This window comes from Vigna radiata, chromosome 11 (genome assembly GCF_000741045.1).
Source record: "Vigna radiata var. radiata cultivar VC1973A chromosome 11, Vradiata_ver6, whole genome shotgun sequence".
NCBI lineage: Eukaryota > Viridiplantae > Streptophyta > Magnoliopsida > Fabales > Fabaceae > Vigna > Vigna radiata.
This window is the reverse complement of record NC_028361.1, coordinates 14,886,238-14,903,241: the sequence shown is the minus strand read 5'-3', so window position 1 is coordinate 14,903,241 and position 17,004 is coordinate 14,886,238. Positions and strand designations below refer to the sequence as shown.

General features: G+C 32.9%; 2 protein-coding genes across 9 annotated transcripts; both read left to right on the top strand.

Annotated features, from left to right (window-relative positions):
• Positions 1–3,099: 3,099 nt before the first annotated feature.
• On the top strand, positions 3,100–5,891 carry LOC106776928 (ubiquitin-conjugating enzyme E2 2). Of its 4 annotated transcripts, none has more exons than XM_022775911.1 (6): positions 3,100–3,301; positions 3,917–4,057; positions 4,141–4,166; positions 4,370–4,463; positions 4,751–4,839; positions 5,577–5,713. In XM_022775911.1, the coding sequence occupies exons 1-5, from the start codon at positions 3,162–3,164 to the stop codon at positions 4,809–4,811; spliced, it is 462 nt and encodes a 153-aa protein (XP_022631632.1). In that variant the 5' UTR covers positions 3,100–3,161; the 3' UTR covers positions 4,812–4,839; positions 5,577–5,713. The 4 variants fall into 4 exon arrangements, with proteins under 4 accessions (XP_022631632.1, XP_014519890.1, XP_022631633.1 ...); XM_014664404.2 differs by having other exon boundaries at positions 3,107–3,301; positions 4,370–4,459; positions 5,577–5,891; XM_022775912.1 differs by having other exon boundaries at positions 3,152–3,273; positions 4,370–4,459; positions 5,577–5,891.
• Positions 5,892–9,306: 3,415 nt separating this feature from the next.
• Positions 9,307–14,591, top strand: LOC106777988 (protein IQ-DOMAIN 31). Of its 5 annotated transcripts, none has more exons than XM_014665849.2 (7): positions 9,307–9,456; positions 10,057–10,183; positions 10,345–10,635; positions 10,979–11,167; positions 11,360–11,440; positions 12,209–13,211; positions 14,272–14,591. In XM_014665849.2, the coding sequence occupies exons 2-7, from the start codon at positions 10,085–10,087 to the stop codon at positions 14,301–14,303; spliced, it is 1,695 nt and encodes a 564-aa protein (XP_014521335.1). In that variant the 5' UTR covers positions 9,307–9,456; positions 10,057–10,084; the 3' UTR covers positions 14,304–14,591. The 5 variants fall into 5 exon arrangements, with proteins under 5 accessions (XP_014521335.1, XP_014521334.1, XP_022643238.1 ...); XM_014665848.2 differs by having other exon boundaries at positions 9,307–9,560; XM_022787517.1 differs by having other exon boundaries at positions 9,307–9,591.
• The last annotated feature ends 2,413 nt before the right edge of the window (positions 14,592–17,004 follow it).

Below are 17,004 nucleotides of genomic sequence, written 5' to 3'. Positions count from 1 at the left end.
CACAAGTCCCTTGGGAGAGAACGATATTTATCACTTGCTACGCTGCGACCGGTGCACTTGCCTTTGGTTTTGCGGTCAACACCCATACAAAAATCCACCAGGTCGCCCACGTCGAACGCCGGATCGCAGATACCACTCGGTAGTTGCCGGGGCACACTCCCTTCCCGGTGGCTCCTCTTCGAGGAAGACTTTTCTCCCTCCTTGGATTTCCTCTTCTTCTTCGAGGACGAGGGAACGACTTCGTAGGCAATCACCTCCACGGTCGGTTGCACCACCATTCGAGATTGAGCGGCAGTCGTAGCACGACTCGATCTGACTGACTGAGGATCCCTCTTCTTTGAAAGGAATGAAATTGGTCTTGAGGGGTTGCGGGAGAGACATGATATCTCTAAAGAAAATAAGAATTTAGCTAAGTTAATATCAAAATAATTGGCAGGTATTGGCAAATGTTGTACCAACGCCATTTGATCAAAATCCTTACGGCAAAGGCATTCAACTAATTGGCGGGCATGGAGGCGGCAGGGCAAATTATTTATAGTCTTCACGGCTTGCACCTCAACGGGGCTTATGGAGCCGAGAGCCATGGGCTTTTTTTGGCTGGATTCCTTGTCCAATAAAAGGGGAACAAGGGATCACCCGCCTCGCCGTGAAATTGGAGCGGTCAGCCTCCTTGATTATTACCTTAAAATATCTCTTCTTGAAATTCTTAAAAGATTCCGAGTAAGGGTTAAACAAACAGTGGTTGTGGACGAACATCAGAGAAACCTAACCCCGTTTGGCAAGCGGACGAACATGGTAGTAGTGGAAGAAGAAGGACACGGTGGGAACGATCGCCAGGGCAGAGCACATGGCCACGAAAGCTTGTATGCAAGCCCACTCGTTCGTGTGTAGTTGGGAAGGGGCCACATTCGTCCTCCGAAGTACATCCGCCTGGAAGGCAGTAAAAGGAACTCAGACGAACATCTGATTGAACAGGTAAGTATATACATAAAAGAAATCCTCAGGGCTAGATTCCTTCCCATGAAAGACCCGCTCATTGGGACAACTAACCCCCATGCGGATCAACTGGGCATCTTCCTCGTCTCGAGCCACGAAGCTACGATCAATCCACTCCAGCAGATCGTCACGAGTCTTATACTCTCGGTTTCCTAGGAGCCCACGTCATGTGAGGCCATTCATACCCACCTATGACTGGCCAGACGTTGGCAGGCTCGGCCCTTACATGGTCCACCATGATCCCTCCTTGAAGAAGAGAAAGTGACACGCCATTTATCATTCGGTTGCCACCAAACTATTCTGACGTCAAAGAAGATTCTCCAGCTTGGTCCGCTCTCTCCAGGGAGGACGAAGAAACTGAACTCGAAGCCTCACTGCCACCGGACGAAGCCCCACCGTCCCCGCCCGCATACTTGTGGGAAGAGGATAATTCTATAGTATCCATTTATTACCTGATTGAATACAGTGTCAAACGGTAAGAAAAGATGGGAAGAAGTGAGTGAAAATGACAGCGCCACAAGCCCCTATTTATAGTAAAAAATTTTGAAACCGCTAGTGCATCTCAGCCGTTGAAATACAACACGACCAAGGGTTCAGATTGAGCGACGAACCCACTACCCAAGACAGCCGTCCAACCAGGACATGACACGTGTTTTCCTGCCCAGATCAACTTCAAAAAATGCCAGCCAAGCACTGTCCCGCTTTAAACCCTACGACAATAAATTGTCTAGGGCTTGGGGGGCCTCGTGTACTGGGATATCCCAGACGAGTTGGACGAATGCCTCCCTATGATCAAGTGTACCGAACGTTTCTGAGGGGTGACAAGGCTATGACAGGTAGGTTACTAGAGATGATTAAGGTAAGCAAATATTAAGGGTAATGGGTCACGATTGGGTCCCAATTAAGGTTTCCCTAATCCAAGGCCTATAATCAACCGTATAAATATAGGTCAAAGGTAAGGGGTAGGCAGATTCATCAATTATGCATTTAATACTGCTCTCTGATTACCGAATGGACATTTCACTAACTTTAGCATCGGAGGATCTTTGGCAGGTATCCTCCCAGACGGACTTGGATCAAAGTAGACAGAGGGGACGACCAAACAGGAAAAGGACCGAGATTGACGTGAAGGACAACCGGCCGACAGGAGGAGAAATTGTGAAGGAATTAGTTAACTCGACCGTGTACCGGAACATAATACAAAATTCTCACATAAAAAAAAAATTGTTAGATTTGTCATCGTTTTAGTTAAGATTAAAAAATGTATTTTGTTTATTAAATTTTGTTTTTTTTTCAATGGGATGCCGTTCGTTATTTCTAGTAAATTATGGAGGCATTTTTTAGATTTCGAACATTCATATTAATCCATTAAATATTCTAGAAAAAGCATTACCATATGAGATTGGACCAATAGCTTAGCAACTTGTTCATCTTTGGTATCTCTAATACCCATTCTTAAATATATCTCTTATAATATTGTTGTTGTCACGTATTGCTGCATGCACTGCCGAATGAATTTTTGTTCTGCGCCAATGTAATTCACCCAAAAAGTAGATTCCCACGAGATCGATTAGTATCAAAGATATATTCTTGTATTCTCTATTGCATGAAACAGGAACAGAAGACAAATCTATAGATTCTTGGATCTGCTTGTATCTTTCATTGCCGTCCACATACGAGCTATGATTTTGATGCATTGGGATCTTCAACTTTGCAAAGGGAATCTAACTGCAAGTTTTTTTTTTATCCTGGTTATTAAACTTCAACTCAGTGAAATATAGAAAACTGTTTAATGTGATGATTGAAACATTTACATAACTTGAATTCGAACATAAACGTTTATTAGAAGCATGATTCGACCAACTCCTTCATACCATGATGTCTAGTGGTTAGTAGTTACGCACGCATGCAGATTTCTATTTCCATACAAACAAATGAGACATGGCGCCTACATATATACACACATGAAAGCCTTCACTTGTGAGTAAAAAAAGTTGCCATTTGTACCACAATTTACACTAGCAAGAAAGCGACACACACACACACAAACAAATGTTTAATTTTCATACATCATGTACGAATAAATAATATTATTAATGATGATGATGGTAATAAGAAGCAGAAGAATCTCTTTCTCTCACAGATAAGCATGGAAGCGCTTTCAAATGATTAAACCAAATACCCTTTTCACGTTCACCTCTTTTTTTCAACCCCTTCCATCTTTCCCTTTCTCCTGGGACTGCGCCTTCAATTACAAACCACAAGTCTCCCTTTTAGGTTCTTCTTGCTCTTTTCTTTGCCCCAGGTTCGCTTAAAAAAGTGTTCTTGATTTGTTAATGAAAGTGATACCCATTTTTCTTTGCAGTTTGGTTGGTTACTATTTAGTTTTTACTAATCCTGCCTTGGAAATTTATCATGAGAGAAGTGGAAGAGTTATGATCTGCTGAGGATTTGGCTTGTGTTAGTGAGAAACCAAGTTTGTGGGTATTAGAATTAGAGACCTTAGACGTGTTATTTTTTTGTGCTGTGTAGGCATGAATTTGCTTCCCCCACTTTCCGGCTTTGACTTTGTCAGTGAAAAGTTTCCAGGTTTTAACTTGGTGATGGATACAGGGTAGTTTGTGTCTCAGTTAGAAAACACTTCCTCTGTAGGAATTGGACTTTCATCTTACATAACTCTTGAAATTGTGAAACTTGATCACTATGTATCATTACTGTAGGGCTTGGTTGTTGTGAATCCTTGCAAAACGAAGTTTAACTCATTGTATTGTGCTTTTGTTTCCTTTAAACTTTTCATGTGTAGTGGAACAACTTGTAGATTTCTATTTTCTTCAATCAGTTGCTTCCTGATGCTGCTCTTGTTTCTCTATGCACAATGACTTGTCAATTGCTTATTACCACTGCTTGTGTTGAACTATAGATTGTGGCTTGTGAGCATGTCGACTCCTGCAAGAAAGAGGCTCATGAGGGATTTTAAAAGAGTGCAACAAGATCCTCCAGCTGGCATCAGTGGGGCTCCCCATGAGAATAATATTATGCTTTGGAATGCAGTTATATTTGGGTATGTAAAGACTCCTTAAGGGTTTGTTCCTTTTTCTGGTTTTGGATTGTGGTCTAATTATGCTTTCCTTCTTGTTTCTCTAGACCAGATGACACCCCTTGGGATGGAGGTACATCTTCAACCTTAATTACTCACAGAAAACGTTATATTGCTTTTGATGTTCATTGGTTAAGATTAACAAACTTCCCAAAATATGATTAATCCTGCTGCATATGTGACTGAAGTTTCTCAAACTATGAATATCAGTTGTGATTTAGTTTGGTTACACCAGCACAGTGAGTCTTTTATCTGATCTAATTTCTTGCCTTTCAGGAACATTTAAGTTAACACTTCAGTTCACAGAGGAATATCCTAATAAACCACCTGTGGTGCGCTTTGTTTCTCAAATGTTTCATCCAAACAGTGAGTAGGAAACTAGAACTTGTTTTCTTGTTTCTCTTTTTGAGCCAACTTATACTAAACCCTGCAGTTACAATGGAGTTGAAATGACAAACACTTGAACATGGATAAGATATTTACTTAAATTAGCTTTACATAATTGTTCCAAGTGGTTGTGTTTGTTCTTCACAAATATTTTGTCAAGAGTTTGCCTTTTATTTTCAATGGATCAGTGAATATGTAAGGAAACAAGTAGTATTTGTTGTTAACTTCAGTAGTTTCCAGTTCTGATCTCCTTTCCCTTGTCAATTTTAGTTTATGCAGATGGAAGCATATGTTTGGACATTTTGCAAAATCAATGGAGTCCAATTTATGATGTAGCTGCAATACTTACCTCAATTCAGGTCAAAATGATTCTCTACTTTTAAGACTATTTATGTTGAGATTGATTTGATTGTATCCATCCCTAAACCTGCACCTTTCTTCTAATATCAGTGATTTATTTGAGTCGTTGTAATACTGGTAAGACTATTTATCTGTCAGTTTAGGTCTTACAGTTATGTATTTTTTCCATTTATCTCTTTTCATCTTGTAATTAAGAATATTAGAAGTGGAAAAGGTTCAATTGCAACTAGCTATATAGTAATCACAGATTATTTTTTTCTTGACAAGAAAATTGTTGCAGTTGGCTTGCTTGTAGAAAACAAAATAGTCCTTTTCATAAATTTCCATTCTTCCCTTATGCAAGAGAATTATTGCATTTTTCTTAGTGGTATCACTATTTTCTTTATGATAAGATAATAAAAAGAGGTTTAGATATCCGACAAAAGCTAACTAAACAAGAAAAACACTTTACTAATTAGTAAGTGTTCCTATCATACTCAAATAGTTTCATATTATTTAAGAATAATTTAAATACTTCTTTCATTCGATTCTAAATCTTTCGAGTAATATAGTTAGGATCAATCATCGTACATTTGAAATATTGTCTGTTTTGAAGATTGATGCTTGATTGTAGCATTGCCTTTTAAAGACGTTTCGGTGGATTATTATTGGGTGTAGTAAGAACAATAAGAAGAATGTAAGTGTTGTATGTGCTTTTCCTCTTAATACTTATGCCAAGTTGATTTTCTTGTTGCAGTCTTTGCTTTGTGATCCAAACCCAAATTCTCCAGCAAATTCAGAAGCTGCAAGGATGTTTAGTGAAAACAAACGTGAATACAACAGAAGAGTACGAGATATTGTTGAGCAGAGTTGGAGTGCTGATTAGTTGATTATCTTGGGGCTTCTGTTGCTGTTAAAAGGTTGTTGAAGGATCTGATTGAATAACCATTTATGTACTTAAAAGAAAAGTTGTGTTTTGTAGCCTTGGTAATGTTTTTCTTCAAACATATATGAATGGATGTTCGACCTATGATCTCTATGTTGTGCATAATCATGTTTTGTTCAATACTTCTCAATTTGTATCATCGTTATAATCAAGTTTATGATGTAGGATAACTTGGTAACATATGTTGGACCATGATCTAAGCAAAAACCTTTGCATTTTAAGGGAGCAGGGAATTGATTGTAGGAACCTAAACAAAAGTTTGATACGGACACTTCAACTATATTATAAAATAAAAAGTTATTTTATTGATAACTCATCATACCTACCTACCTGTAACTATCAAACTCTTTAAAATAAGAAATTAAAAATATGCTAAAAATGAATACAAGATTTTAAAGATATTTTTTCCTAATTGTCTTAATAATTAGTTGTATACAATATTCTTCCCCATATTAGTAATTGTATTACAAGATTATAGAATCTACCATGGGAAAATTTCATAGTGAAAATGTTCATTTTTTGAAGTCTTCTAAGGACATAGATTGTAATTCTGAGAGCTCTCTCAAGATTAGCTTTGATAGTAGGTTGTGGATCATACTCACAACTTATTATCACAACAATTGTATATGAATATCAATCTTTACGTTAAAGTCACCTAATACAATTTTAATTCAAAGTCTTTCACACACTGAGAAAGCACTCAAAATTGAGCTCTTGCATTATAATACGATACTTCATTCTGTTTTATTTTTCGTATCATGATATTTTAATAAATTGAAACAGACCAATCACAAACTTTCATAAACAATTATAAAAAAATTATCAAACATATATTTTTTTTATTTTCTCTAGACTTCTTCCAAGACATGTACAACACCAAAAGTAGATCTATTCATAGTCTTCTGCATTAGTATTTATTAAAGGTAAAAAAAAAAAAAATTCTTCATAAATAGTAGCATTTTTTCGTATCATGAATTCGAGTACTAGAGAATTTTGAATTTATAATTTAAAGAATGATATAAATTCTTATCTCATCTTATTTCTCACATCACTTTCACCAGCTCCTCAATTTGTTTCCTTCCTTCCTTTTCTCCTATTTCACCGTACCATTATTTTCCATATCATACTTTGCCATCTTCCTTCAATACCATTTTTGTTTATAACCTCCATGGACACCAATAATGATGCGTCACCTAAAAAGTTAGAAAAATAAAGGACGTTGCTTTGTTAGCACTTTTTCTTTATTTTTAAATAATTTTATTTTAACCCTGTTTTATTTAAAATAAAAGTTAATGAGGTGCTATCACTTGTTAAAATGTTAACAAATTGTTAAAGCCTGTAAAAATGATAAAGTTTGGAGGTAAAATATAAATAAACTTACAGTAAAATTAGTGAAATAATTATTATTAAGTGGTAAAATATGTTATTAAAATTAAAACCATAACAATTAAACTGGGTACCAGCATAACAACAAAAAGAAACATGAGCACAACCTATAAAAGTTGTTGGCCAAAAAAACATTATTGGCCCCGAAGGACAAAGCCATATTGTAGAGAGAGAACGTGACCTCAGATATATCTTCATTAGGAATAACATCACCTCTGGATAATCTCTATTCATTACTTAATTTACATTAAAAAAAATTATTTATTAGTTATCCTATTATTAGTTAGATATTTATTTAAAAAATATTTGCAATTATTTTAAAATTTATGAGTATATATTTAAAAAAATATATTTTATAAATGTTTACTAAAAAATTTAAAAAATTATAAAAAAATAAAATAAAATATAATATAAAGTTAGTATTAAAATACCTGTTATTTTCTAATCACTAGTAATAAATACTTATTAAATATTAATTATTTGTCAAAAAATTTACCTGTTCTTTTTAACGTTTAATTAAATGTCTTTTTTGTAAACTTAAATATTTTTATTTAAATATTTGTTGACTTGCTTTTATTATATATTAAAATAATTTATTTATTTTAATTATGTTTTTATTAACTTTTCTAAGTTTATGATTAAATTTGTTATTTTAATTAAAATATGTTAAATAATTCAGACAGTTTTATTAATACTGATGTCATGATAGTCCTTCATTGCGATGAATAGAAGTAACTAAAAAACGTCTCAATCCAATACATTTTAATTGAGAACAATAAAACTTACTCAAAATTTTACATTAAATGTAATTATTGTTGTATTAACTAATAACTTCTTCAAATGAAAATAAGTAAAACAAAGTAATAATTATGCGACTTAAATATAATAGAAAGGAACTCAATTAATTTTTTTAAAATTTTATGTAATAAATAAACAATTTTTTAAACAAAAAATGTTAAAAAATTAAAATTTAATGAATCCCCTTTTTTTAACTAAGAAAATATTAGAAAAATGATTGTTCAATATTCGATAAATGTGTTATTTTTGTCTGAAACGAATACAAATATTAATGTAGCTGTAAAATAGAAAATGAATTCTTACTAAAAGCTAAAAATACATGTCAATTTAACTTTCTTAAGTTAAAGCTACGACAGTATTGAAACCATGGAAACATATTAGGGTTAAATATGTTTTTAATCCCTATATTTTGAGGCAATTTTGGTTTTAGTCCATTTTTAAATTATGATACAATTTAGTCCTTCAACTTTAGAAAACTCTGGTTTTAGTCCTTTTTATCAAATATTTTTATCTTTATTTGTTGTTTCAAAAGCTTTTCTAAGTTAACATTGCAGTAAAAATGTGTCAAACAGTGTAAACAATCCAAATGCTATAATAAAACGTGCTTGAAACAACAAATAAAATTAAAAAAATTGATAAAAATGACTAAAACCAGAATTTTCTAAAGTTGAAGGACTAAATTGTACCATAGTTTGAAAATGGACTAAAACCAAAATCACCTCAAGTATAGGGACTAAAAACATATTTAACTCAACATATTATATTTACAAACGTACATTGTAAGATTATTTCCTTCTTCTATATTCACTTTTCATTTTGAATATATAGTTTATATTTGTTTGGAGAAACTTAATTGTGAGAAATTTTATTTCAAATTTAAAATTATCTTGTGCGCAAATTAAAAAATATTACAAAAGTTTTTACAATTTAACTTATACATATATTAATTTTAACTAGAACTTTTTTATTTATTTTTGTTTCAAAACCTTTTTATAAAAAATTTGTCTAAATATACTAAAATTTAATAAAAAGGAAATAACTTTAAAAAACGAATGTATTGATTCATATTATGTTCAAAATTAAAATATACTCTAATATGTATTTAATATTTTTAATGATTTAACTATGAACACTTTAACTTATTCTTTTAAGCTATCATCTAGTTTTAATTTAAATTAAAATATTTTAAATTCACATAATAAAATATTGTCTTAGAATACATACATATTTATGTTTTAAAAAAAATTATCATTTTAATTACAATATAGTTTTTTCGATCTTTTTTATTTTCTGACAAATTCTTATAAGAAAAAAAAATACGAGGTTGTTCTATTTTTATTTTTTTTTGTTCAAAATTGAAACCTCGTAGGAGGAATCTGTGACGTTTTTGCTTTTCAGCTTCAGTCATACTTTCTCTTCCTTTCATGTCCCTTCAGGTTCTTACTGTTCCCTTCCCTGCAACCAAAAACGGCAACTTTGATCCATACCTCAGCTTCAGCCATACCAAGTCTGTTCTTCCTTCTTATCCTCTACCCTTCCCCTATCATTCTTCTTCATAAAACTTTTCACCAATTTCCTCACTTGTTCTCTTTCATTTCTTCACCATTGGAGGTCTAGGGTTCTGCTCCTTCCTTTTCTGTTTGTGGGTTTGACCCTCTTTCTCTTATCCTTGCTTTTGTGGGTTGTTGATCTGAATCTGCTGCATTGTGTTCCACCTAGGCTTCATTGTGTTGGGTTTTCTATTTTAAGATTAAAATTTATTGCTTTTTGTTATTTTTGGGTTGGGTTTGCTGATCTTAATGCTATTTTAAAGGAAAGACTTAAATTGACTCTTGGTTGGTGTTGTGCAGAATTAATTGCAACTGTTGTTAGTTTTGACTTCGAGTTAGAGTTATTGTCCTTTTCTGTAAATAGACTTCACGGTTTGGTTTTGGATTTTTCAATTACTCTTCGGAGTTTTCTCGGTTCATAATTGCTCACTCATAGTTCCATTATTAATTGTACTTGTAAAATGCATTTACGTTACGGTATCAGTGTCTTTAGCTTTAAATTTTAAATTTATGGATGGTGAATTTAATTTAGTTTGACATCTAGTTGAATCTTGCAGATTTTGATGCTTGAGTTCTGCGGTTGAAATGGGGAAAGGAAGAAGTCCTGGCAAATGGTTCAAGAACTTACTCTTGGGGAAGAAATCGTCGGCAAAGTCTACTTCATCGAAGAAGAATGATATTTTTGTAAGTATGTTGTGGTTGACATGAGTTGGTGTTTACGATTTGTCATAAAAGAAACTACGGAGGGAGAAAGTCTGATTGTTGTTTTCTGTGATCTGTGTTTGTGAGTGCTTGAACTTTTGAAATACGCGTGTTGTAATTGCTTTTCCCTTTTGTGTGTTAAGAAACCTTCAAGTAATAAGGATGTGGTGTTGTCTTCTGAGGTACCTGTGTCTGATTCACCTGTCAATTCTCTGGTGATATCCCCGCCGATATCTGGTGCTAATGATACCAAAGGAGTGCTTTCAGAAAAGGAGGTAGTTAGTAAATCTTCACATGATAACAATGTTCTTTCAACTGGAGATGAAGAGGCCAAGGTGAAGGATGTTACTAATTTTGAAACTCAAGAGGATCCTGAGAAACTTCAGCTTACAGAAGCAGCTATAAAAGTTCAGGCCGCTTGTAGAAGCTATCTGGTAATCACCCCCTTGCAGTTATACACATAAATGCATTAGAATTATTTACAGATACTAATGCTACCACATTTATTTCACTTTTAATATTTGAAATTTTCAGCTGTAGAGAAAAGGGAAATGTACTGTATTTCATTTATAGTAATTGTCCCTTCTGTCCTGCATTTTATGTTGCTTTCTTATTTGAAATTCTCGTGTTACGATACATTTGATCAAGACTTGCCGTACTCATTGATTCTTAATTTGTAAACGATTGTGTGCAAGTTTAGTAAGCATTGAGTCTTCATTGGAAAGATTCTATATATGTTACTGAATGTAAAAAGTGATTCTTGCATTTTCATTGAAGGCTCGTCGAACATTTCAAACACTCAAAGGTGCCATACAACTACAAGCTCTCATTCGTGGTCACTTGGTTAGAAGACAAGCTGTTTCTGCTTTATACTGTGTGAAGGGAATAGTTAAATTTCAAGCATTGGCTCGTGGTTACAATGTTAGACGTTCTGATATTGGCCATGCTGTCCAGAAGATTTGTAAGGTAAAGGTGCTTTAACTAATTCATCAATTCAGTGCAAAATTTTCTCATTAATTTAGTATCCAAAGGTTTTTTCTACTATACAGTTGGCATCTTCTACTGACTTTAAGATTTCATTTCATCTGGTGAATGTCTTCAGTTGCATTCTCCCTGCCTTTCTATTCACTGACTCCTTATTCAACATGTTTTTGTCAGGATACTCATTGTTCAAATTCTATTTTGGTAGTTTCATCAGCACGGGAAGAGAAGGTGTCAGAAAATGTCTTTGTTTGCAAGGTAAAACTTGATATTTAATGCTCATGTAGGGGATAAATAGTTTTTTTTTTATTCTCTACAAATATCTGAGATTATTTATTTCAGTTAACTAAAACTACTGGATATTATTCATATAGTAATGTTTGTGTCCATGATGAAGACTTCTTCCCTTATTTTTTTAGTGAGCTTTGTGCTTTTCACTTTCTCCTAAGGTGGAGCTGTTTTTAAGGCTATTGTCTTTAAGAGAATAATAAATTTGTCTAACTTTTGGTCTCATAAACTTCTCTGTAGTTCTATCTGCCATGAGATTAAAGTTTTGAACATGTTTTGGTTATGGTTCTAGGTTAACGATCTTGTTCCATACCAAATTTATCCATTTATTCACAGTATGCTAATATTGAAGTTTATTCATCTTGGAATATTCAAGCTTTTTTCCCCAAACTGCTTGTCGTGCTATGCATTGTGGAGCATGACATTAGTGTTCAATGCTACTTCTAGTAATTATTAGTGTTGAATGGATACACTAATGAGTTAGTTATGGGCACTGAACTTGTAATAAATCTCATGATTGTTGATTGGAAGGTGATTTAACAATGTTTTTTAGGTCAATTACCATTTTTACTTTACACACAAGTTAATGATTTTTTAATATGAATGGTATAACAAAGGTGCTGAACTAATGATGTTCTTTTTATTGTTACCTTTTAATTCATATTGTTCTGAAACTGTTATTCCCATTATATTATTTTGGTTTGAATTAAATCTCATTCCGTATGTTATCCATTTTAGCTTCTGGCTTCATCCCCATATGCAGTTCCTCTATCACTCACCAGTGATCCAGGAGAACCTAACTTTGGTTGGAAGTGGCTTGAATATTGGACACTGTCACACTTTTGGGCACCTCATCCTGTATTGAAAAAGAAATCTGACTCACTGTCTGATGAGAAAAATGGCAGTTCCCAGACAGTTCAAAGGGGACAAGTTAAAAGAACTACTAGAAAATCTCCTGCCGTGAAAGGTGACAATGGCTCTGTTTTAGCAGCTAACAGATCTAAGCAGCGTCCAAAAAAGGATTCAAGCCATCCATTGCCTTCAGCTCAAGAACACCCACAAAAAGAAACTGAAAAAAGTAGTCTTGAGAAAAAACTTGCACTTAATGTTTCAAATGGATCTGAGGTTGTTAACGAAAAAAGGAAAAACAGCAGTAGAAAGATTTTGGATCACAGTGTCACTGACGTTTTAGAGCAGGTCCCAAATGCCTCTTCAGAGAAAATGGAAGATTTGACGGTGGCAAAGTCAGAAGAGTCTGATCCTGGGAAGGGTCATGCACAGCCAGCAAAAGATGAGAATTGTAATGAGCCACATAATGATCCTATTTCTGTTTCAAGGACTAGTGTGAAGAAGGGTGAAAATGAAAAAAATCAAGGAGTTGGTGAGGATCAGAATGGTGGTGATGATAATTGTATCAGTAACAATTGCCAGAGAAGAGCTTCACTACCTGCAAACTTTAATGATCAAGATGGTGAGGTATATGCCACTCCTGTCACTCCAAGACTGCCCAGTTATATGGCTCCTACCGAATCTGCAAAGGCCAAGCTAAGAGGACAAAACTCCCCAAGATTTGCTACTGATTTGGTAGAAAAAAGCAGTACAACCAGGCGGCATTCACTTTCATCCTCACTAAATGGAAGGTCAGGTTCATTTTCCCCGAGAGCTGAAAGGCTGATGGCCGTGAGTGGCAGAGGAGTGATAAAGTCTGATAGATCTCTGTCATCTTCAAGAGATGGAACTGGTAAGCATTTAAGACTGTCCTTTGCATTTATTAACTAATTGATTGGGTGAAGCTCTTGTTTTGTGTCTCCTTCCCACCGACAACAATAAAGAAATAGATTATGATAGACATTTTTGGAGTACATTAATACAATACAGTGACATGAATAGACATAAGTATCCATGTTCGTAAAGACATACTTAAATTATTTGCTTGTAGATATTTGGTGAGCAAAAGTTTTGCCTATGTTCTGAAAGACTTACTACTACAAGACTGTTGCTAGACCACTAAAGCTCAGTAGCTTGTTTGAAAGCTATAGTTTTTCTTTCTCTTTTACTAAGAAAGGGTACCTAATGTCAAGTATCAATGAAGCCTTTTATGTCATTTGTCAACTTGTGACAGAATTTCATGATTGAAAATGTGAGTAAAGGATTCATATTAACGAATGATTTGTTGATATTTTTCTCTTCTCTTTCAAGCACCAACACAAGAGTTAGGTCAATAACAATAAATTTTTTGCAAGGAAAGTTGTTCTTGATTTATTAAGAGAGGTGCAATTGCAAAACATTTTCCTTGTAGAAGGAATCAAATCTCCTTAATAAAATTTCTCCTTGGAGATTCTAGCAATGAGAAGGATTTCTGGAGTACCAACTTAGAGGTCTAGAGTGAGTGAGACCTGAAGTTTTAGGATACATATTGGATTTGGTCAAATTTTGTCGGCTATCATGCATATAACTTTTCACCTTCTTAAAACTGGAACCAGCCTTGGATGTCTGCATAATATGTTTCAGATATTTTTTTTTATTTTTTCTAAACTTTCTATAAACAACATAATTAGCTCAATCTGAGGTTTTTTGAAGTAGAAGTTACAATTAAAATAGATTTACAGGTCTCAATCATGATTTTGGTAATTTGTGTCACATTTTCATAAAAGCCTCAACATTCTAGAAAACCAACAGGAATTAATTTAATAGGTATAAATAATTCCCTTAAAATATGTTATAAGTGCAGTCTGATTTGTTATTTAGGCCTTTTCCTTGTCCCTTAATCACTGTGTTATTTGGAACATTATCAATTTCAGAGAAGTTGATCCAACCTCAGTGGAGAAGGTGATTGATTCTACCTTATTTTTCAAGGCAAGGACGCTTGAAGGAGGTAAAAACTTAACAGTAAAAAACATGGAGACTTACATTACAACATTTATTTACTTTTGATTTTCATTTCTATTTATGGTCATGGATACAGAAAGGGATATTGTGCTCAGCGTATGATATCAAATTTCTTTTAATAGGACAGGAGTACTTTGGTGGGTATATATATATATATTTACGGATTTAAGCTTATGTTCTTATTTTTATAATGTCTATTGCTAAACAAGTTGGTTCTAAGTTTCATTTTCAAGTTAACAAGCCTTCTCAGATCAAATTCCGGAATTAAATTATGTGCAGTCCGAAATATCTGCTGTGGAATGCATCAAGCTTAAAGTGAATTCCTCGATTTTTCTAAAAACCAGCGAAGTTGTTCAAAAACAATTTTTTAGTTAGAAAAAACATTCTCAAGAAAATTTCAAATTAAAGTTTTTTTTTTTTGTTTTTTTTTTTCTTATTTCTCTTAAAAGATAATGATTGAATAAATTAGTGAAATTTCGATTTTGAGGTTTATATTAGCATTTTTTATTCTTGATTTCTTAATGGCGATATTTTGGACTGACTCTAAAATGACATAGACGCCCTTGGAAGAAAACTAAAAACAGGCGATAATTGGAAAATTAATTACTGATATTATGATTATCTTCCAGATATTTAATTTTATCAAAATAATCATTTCGAATTTCATCAAATCAGTGGTCACTACATATCCTTCAAAAAAATATACGATTTTAAAAATTGAAATATTAGTTAGAAATCTTAAGTTGAATAAATATATGACATGCACCTGAGAAATTACACTGCAAAGTTGAAGAAAACAAGTTTTTGTGTTAAAAAGAATCAAATGGCTCCTAGAGTTCCCCCAAACACTTCAATAGGATTAACTAGAAAGCCTCAGCAGAAGTGAAAGCTAAGGTTGCTGCTAATGAAGTGGTCAGGGGAATTCAAGGGGACAACTGATCTTCCATTTTTGAATGCCACTCTTCATTCTTTGCAGATAATGCACTGTTTACCAACATCATTCTTATTTATAGTGCTGTCAATCTCTTTCTTCACCTTCTACACACTGCCCTTTTCGTTATGGAACAGTCACTGATTGAGAAAGAATATTGTCAGAAAGGAAAAAAAGAAGGCTGAATATGAACCTAGTCGGATTTTGCTGTGAAGGGAGAAATATATTAATACTAATGTGGCATTGGAATTTCTCTCATTCCTTTTTGACATTATTCACTGATCATGATATCTCAACACATTGCTTTACTTGACCAGTTGCAGAAGATGCCTAGGAATAATTTGGTCCATGTTTATGTTGCATTTGACCTGCCTCATCACTTTCCAGTTAAAAACTTCAAAAAAATTAATCACCTCTTCAAATATAATTAAATTAATGCTAATTGTGTGTGATTCTTTTTAAATGACACTATATTTGAATAATATATTTTTATAAATTCAATTATCAATCTAAGTCGTATTTTAGATAAAAAAGAAATAAGAGAATACGGTATAAAAATAAATATCTATTAATTTTTTTGTCTGATTGAGAGTGATCTCTTAATCTTTTATATGGTTGAACTAAAATTTTATTAGTATTGTGTTTTTCGAGTTCAATCTTTTCTTTTTATACCAATGTTGTCTTCGAAATATATGACATCAAAATTAAAAAACTTGAAAAACATAAGGAAGCGAAATTTGTAATCAATGAAACAGTTATTGGACATATTGAATTCATTAAAGGTTACAAAGCGTTGTGTATTAACTAAAAACTGACACATTAAACAACATTGTTAGCGTCATTCATACAATATATAAATAGAAAGTAACAAGGTTTATAAAATTAGGAACACATATTCGTAAAATACCCATTTAAGTAAAATCATCTTGATATAATATAAGTATCAATGAAATGTTTTGTCTTGTACTATATTTCTTCCATATCTTCTATTCATTACCTCCATCTATTTATGTTCATCTTTCTATTCTAATTTTCTTCAATTTTATACCTTCAATGTTATCTATTTCCATTCCACCCATTACATTACATGAAATTTTATCGTATAAGTTTTGTTCGTTAAATCAAGTTTTGGTTTTATTATAAAAGTTGAAAATGACAGATGTACTTCTTATCTATATGTTTAATGGGAATTAAATTATTCATGTTACTATAAATATAATAATTACGTGTTCAAATTCAGACATTTAGAAATATTTGTTTAGAAACATTTTAAAATATAAGATTATAAAATGGAAAAGTATGATAAAACGGTTAGTGATAAATATTTTTTTCTACAATATGTCAAATATTGATAATTTGACTAAAAAATAATAATACTTTCAAACACTTTTAGTTTTTAACATTCATTTAACACAGTGTTGAATTCATTTTCACTGAATTTTCAAACCATCATAATATCTAATTTTAAAATTTTATAACACTTGACATGTCAAATAAGGGTTTTTACCACTAAAGCAGAAGTTAACCCTGGTTTGCGGATTAGTACATCTCTGTTTTTGTTGTAAAATGGAGTGAAAGCTAAAATTTCTATATCCCAAATTAGGAGAAGAAAAAGATTTATACACTACTCTTATACAATATTTATATGTTTTGAGAATTTTTAAGGAAAAATATATAAAAATTTGGTACTAATAAATCCAGAATAATTTATATT

Bases quoted from the DNA above. Each gene is read 5' to 3' on its own strand.
- LOC106776928 (XM_014664404.2), top strand. From the start codon at position 3,162: ATGATTAAACCAAATACCCTTTTCACGTTCACCTCTTTTTTTCAACCC. The intron at 3,302-3,916 runs GTTCGCTTAAAA...GTTGAACTATAG, and splicing joins TGCTCTTTTCTTTGCCCCAG to ATTGTGGCTTGTGAGCATGT. The intron at 4,840-5,576 runs GTCAAAATGATT...TTCTTGTTGCAG, and splicing joins CAATACTTACCTCAATTCAG to TCTTTGCTTTGTGATCCAAA.
- LOC106777988 (XM_014665849.2), top strand. From the start codon at position 10,085: ATGGGGAAAGGAAGAAGTCCTGGCAAATGGTTCAAGAACTTACTCTTG. The intron at 11,441-12,208 runs GTAAAACTTGAT...TATCCATTTTAG, and splicing joins AAAATGTCTTTGTTTGCAAG to CTTCTGGCTTCATCCCCATA. The intron at 13,212-14,271 runs GTAAGCATTTAA...TATCAATTTCAG, and splicing joins ATCTTCAAGAGATGGAACTG to AGAAGTTGATCCAACCTCAG.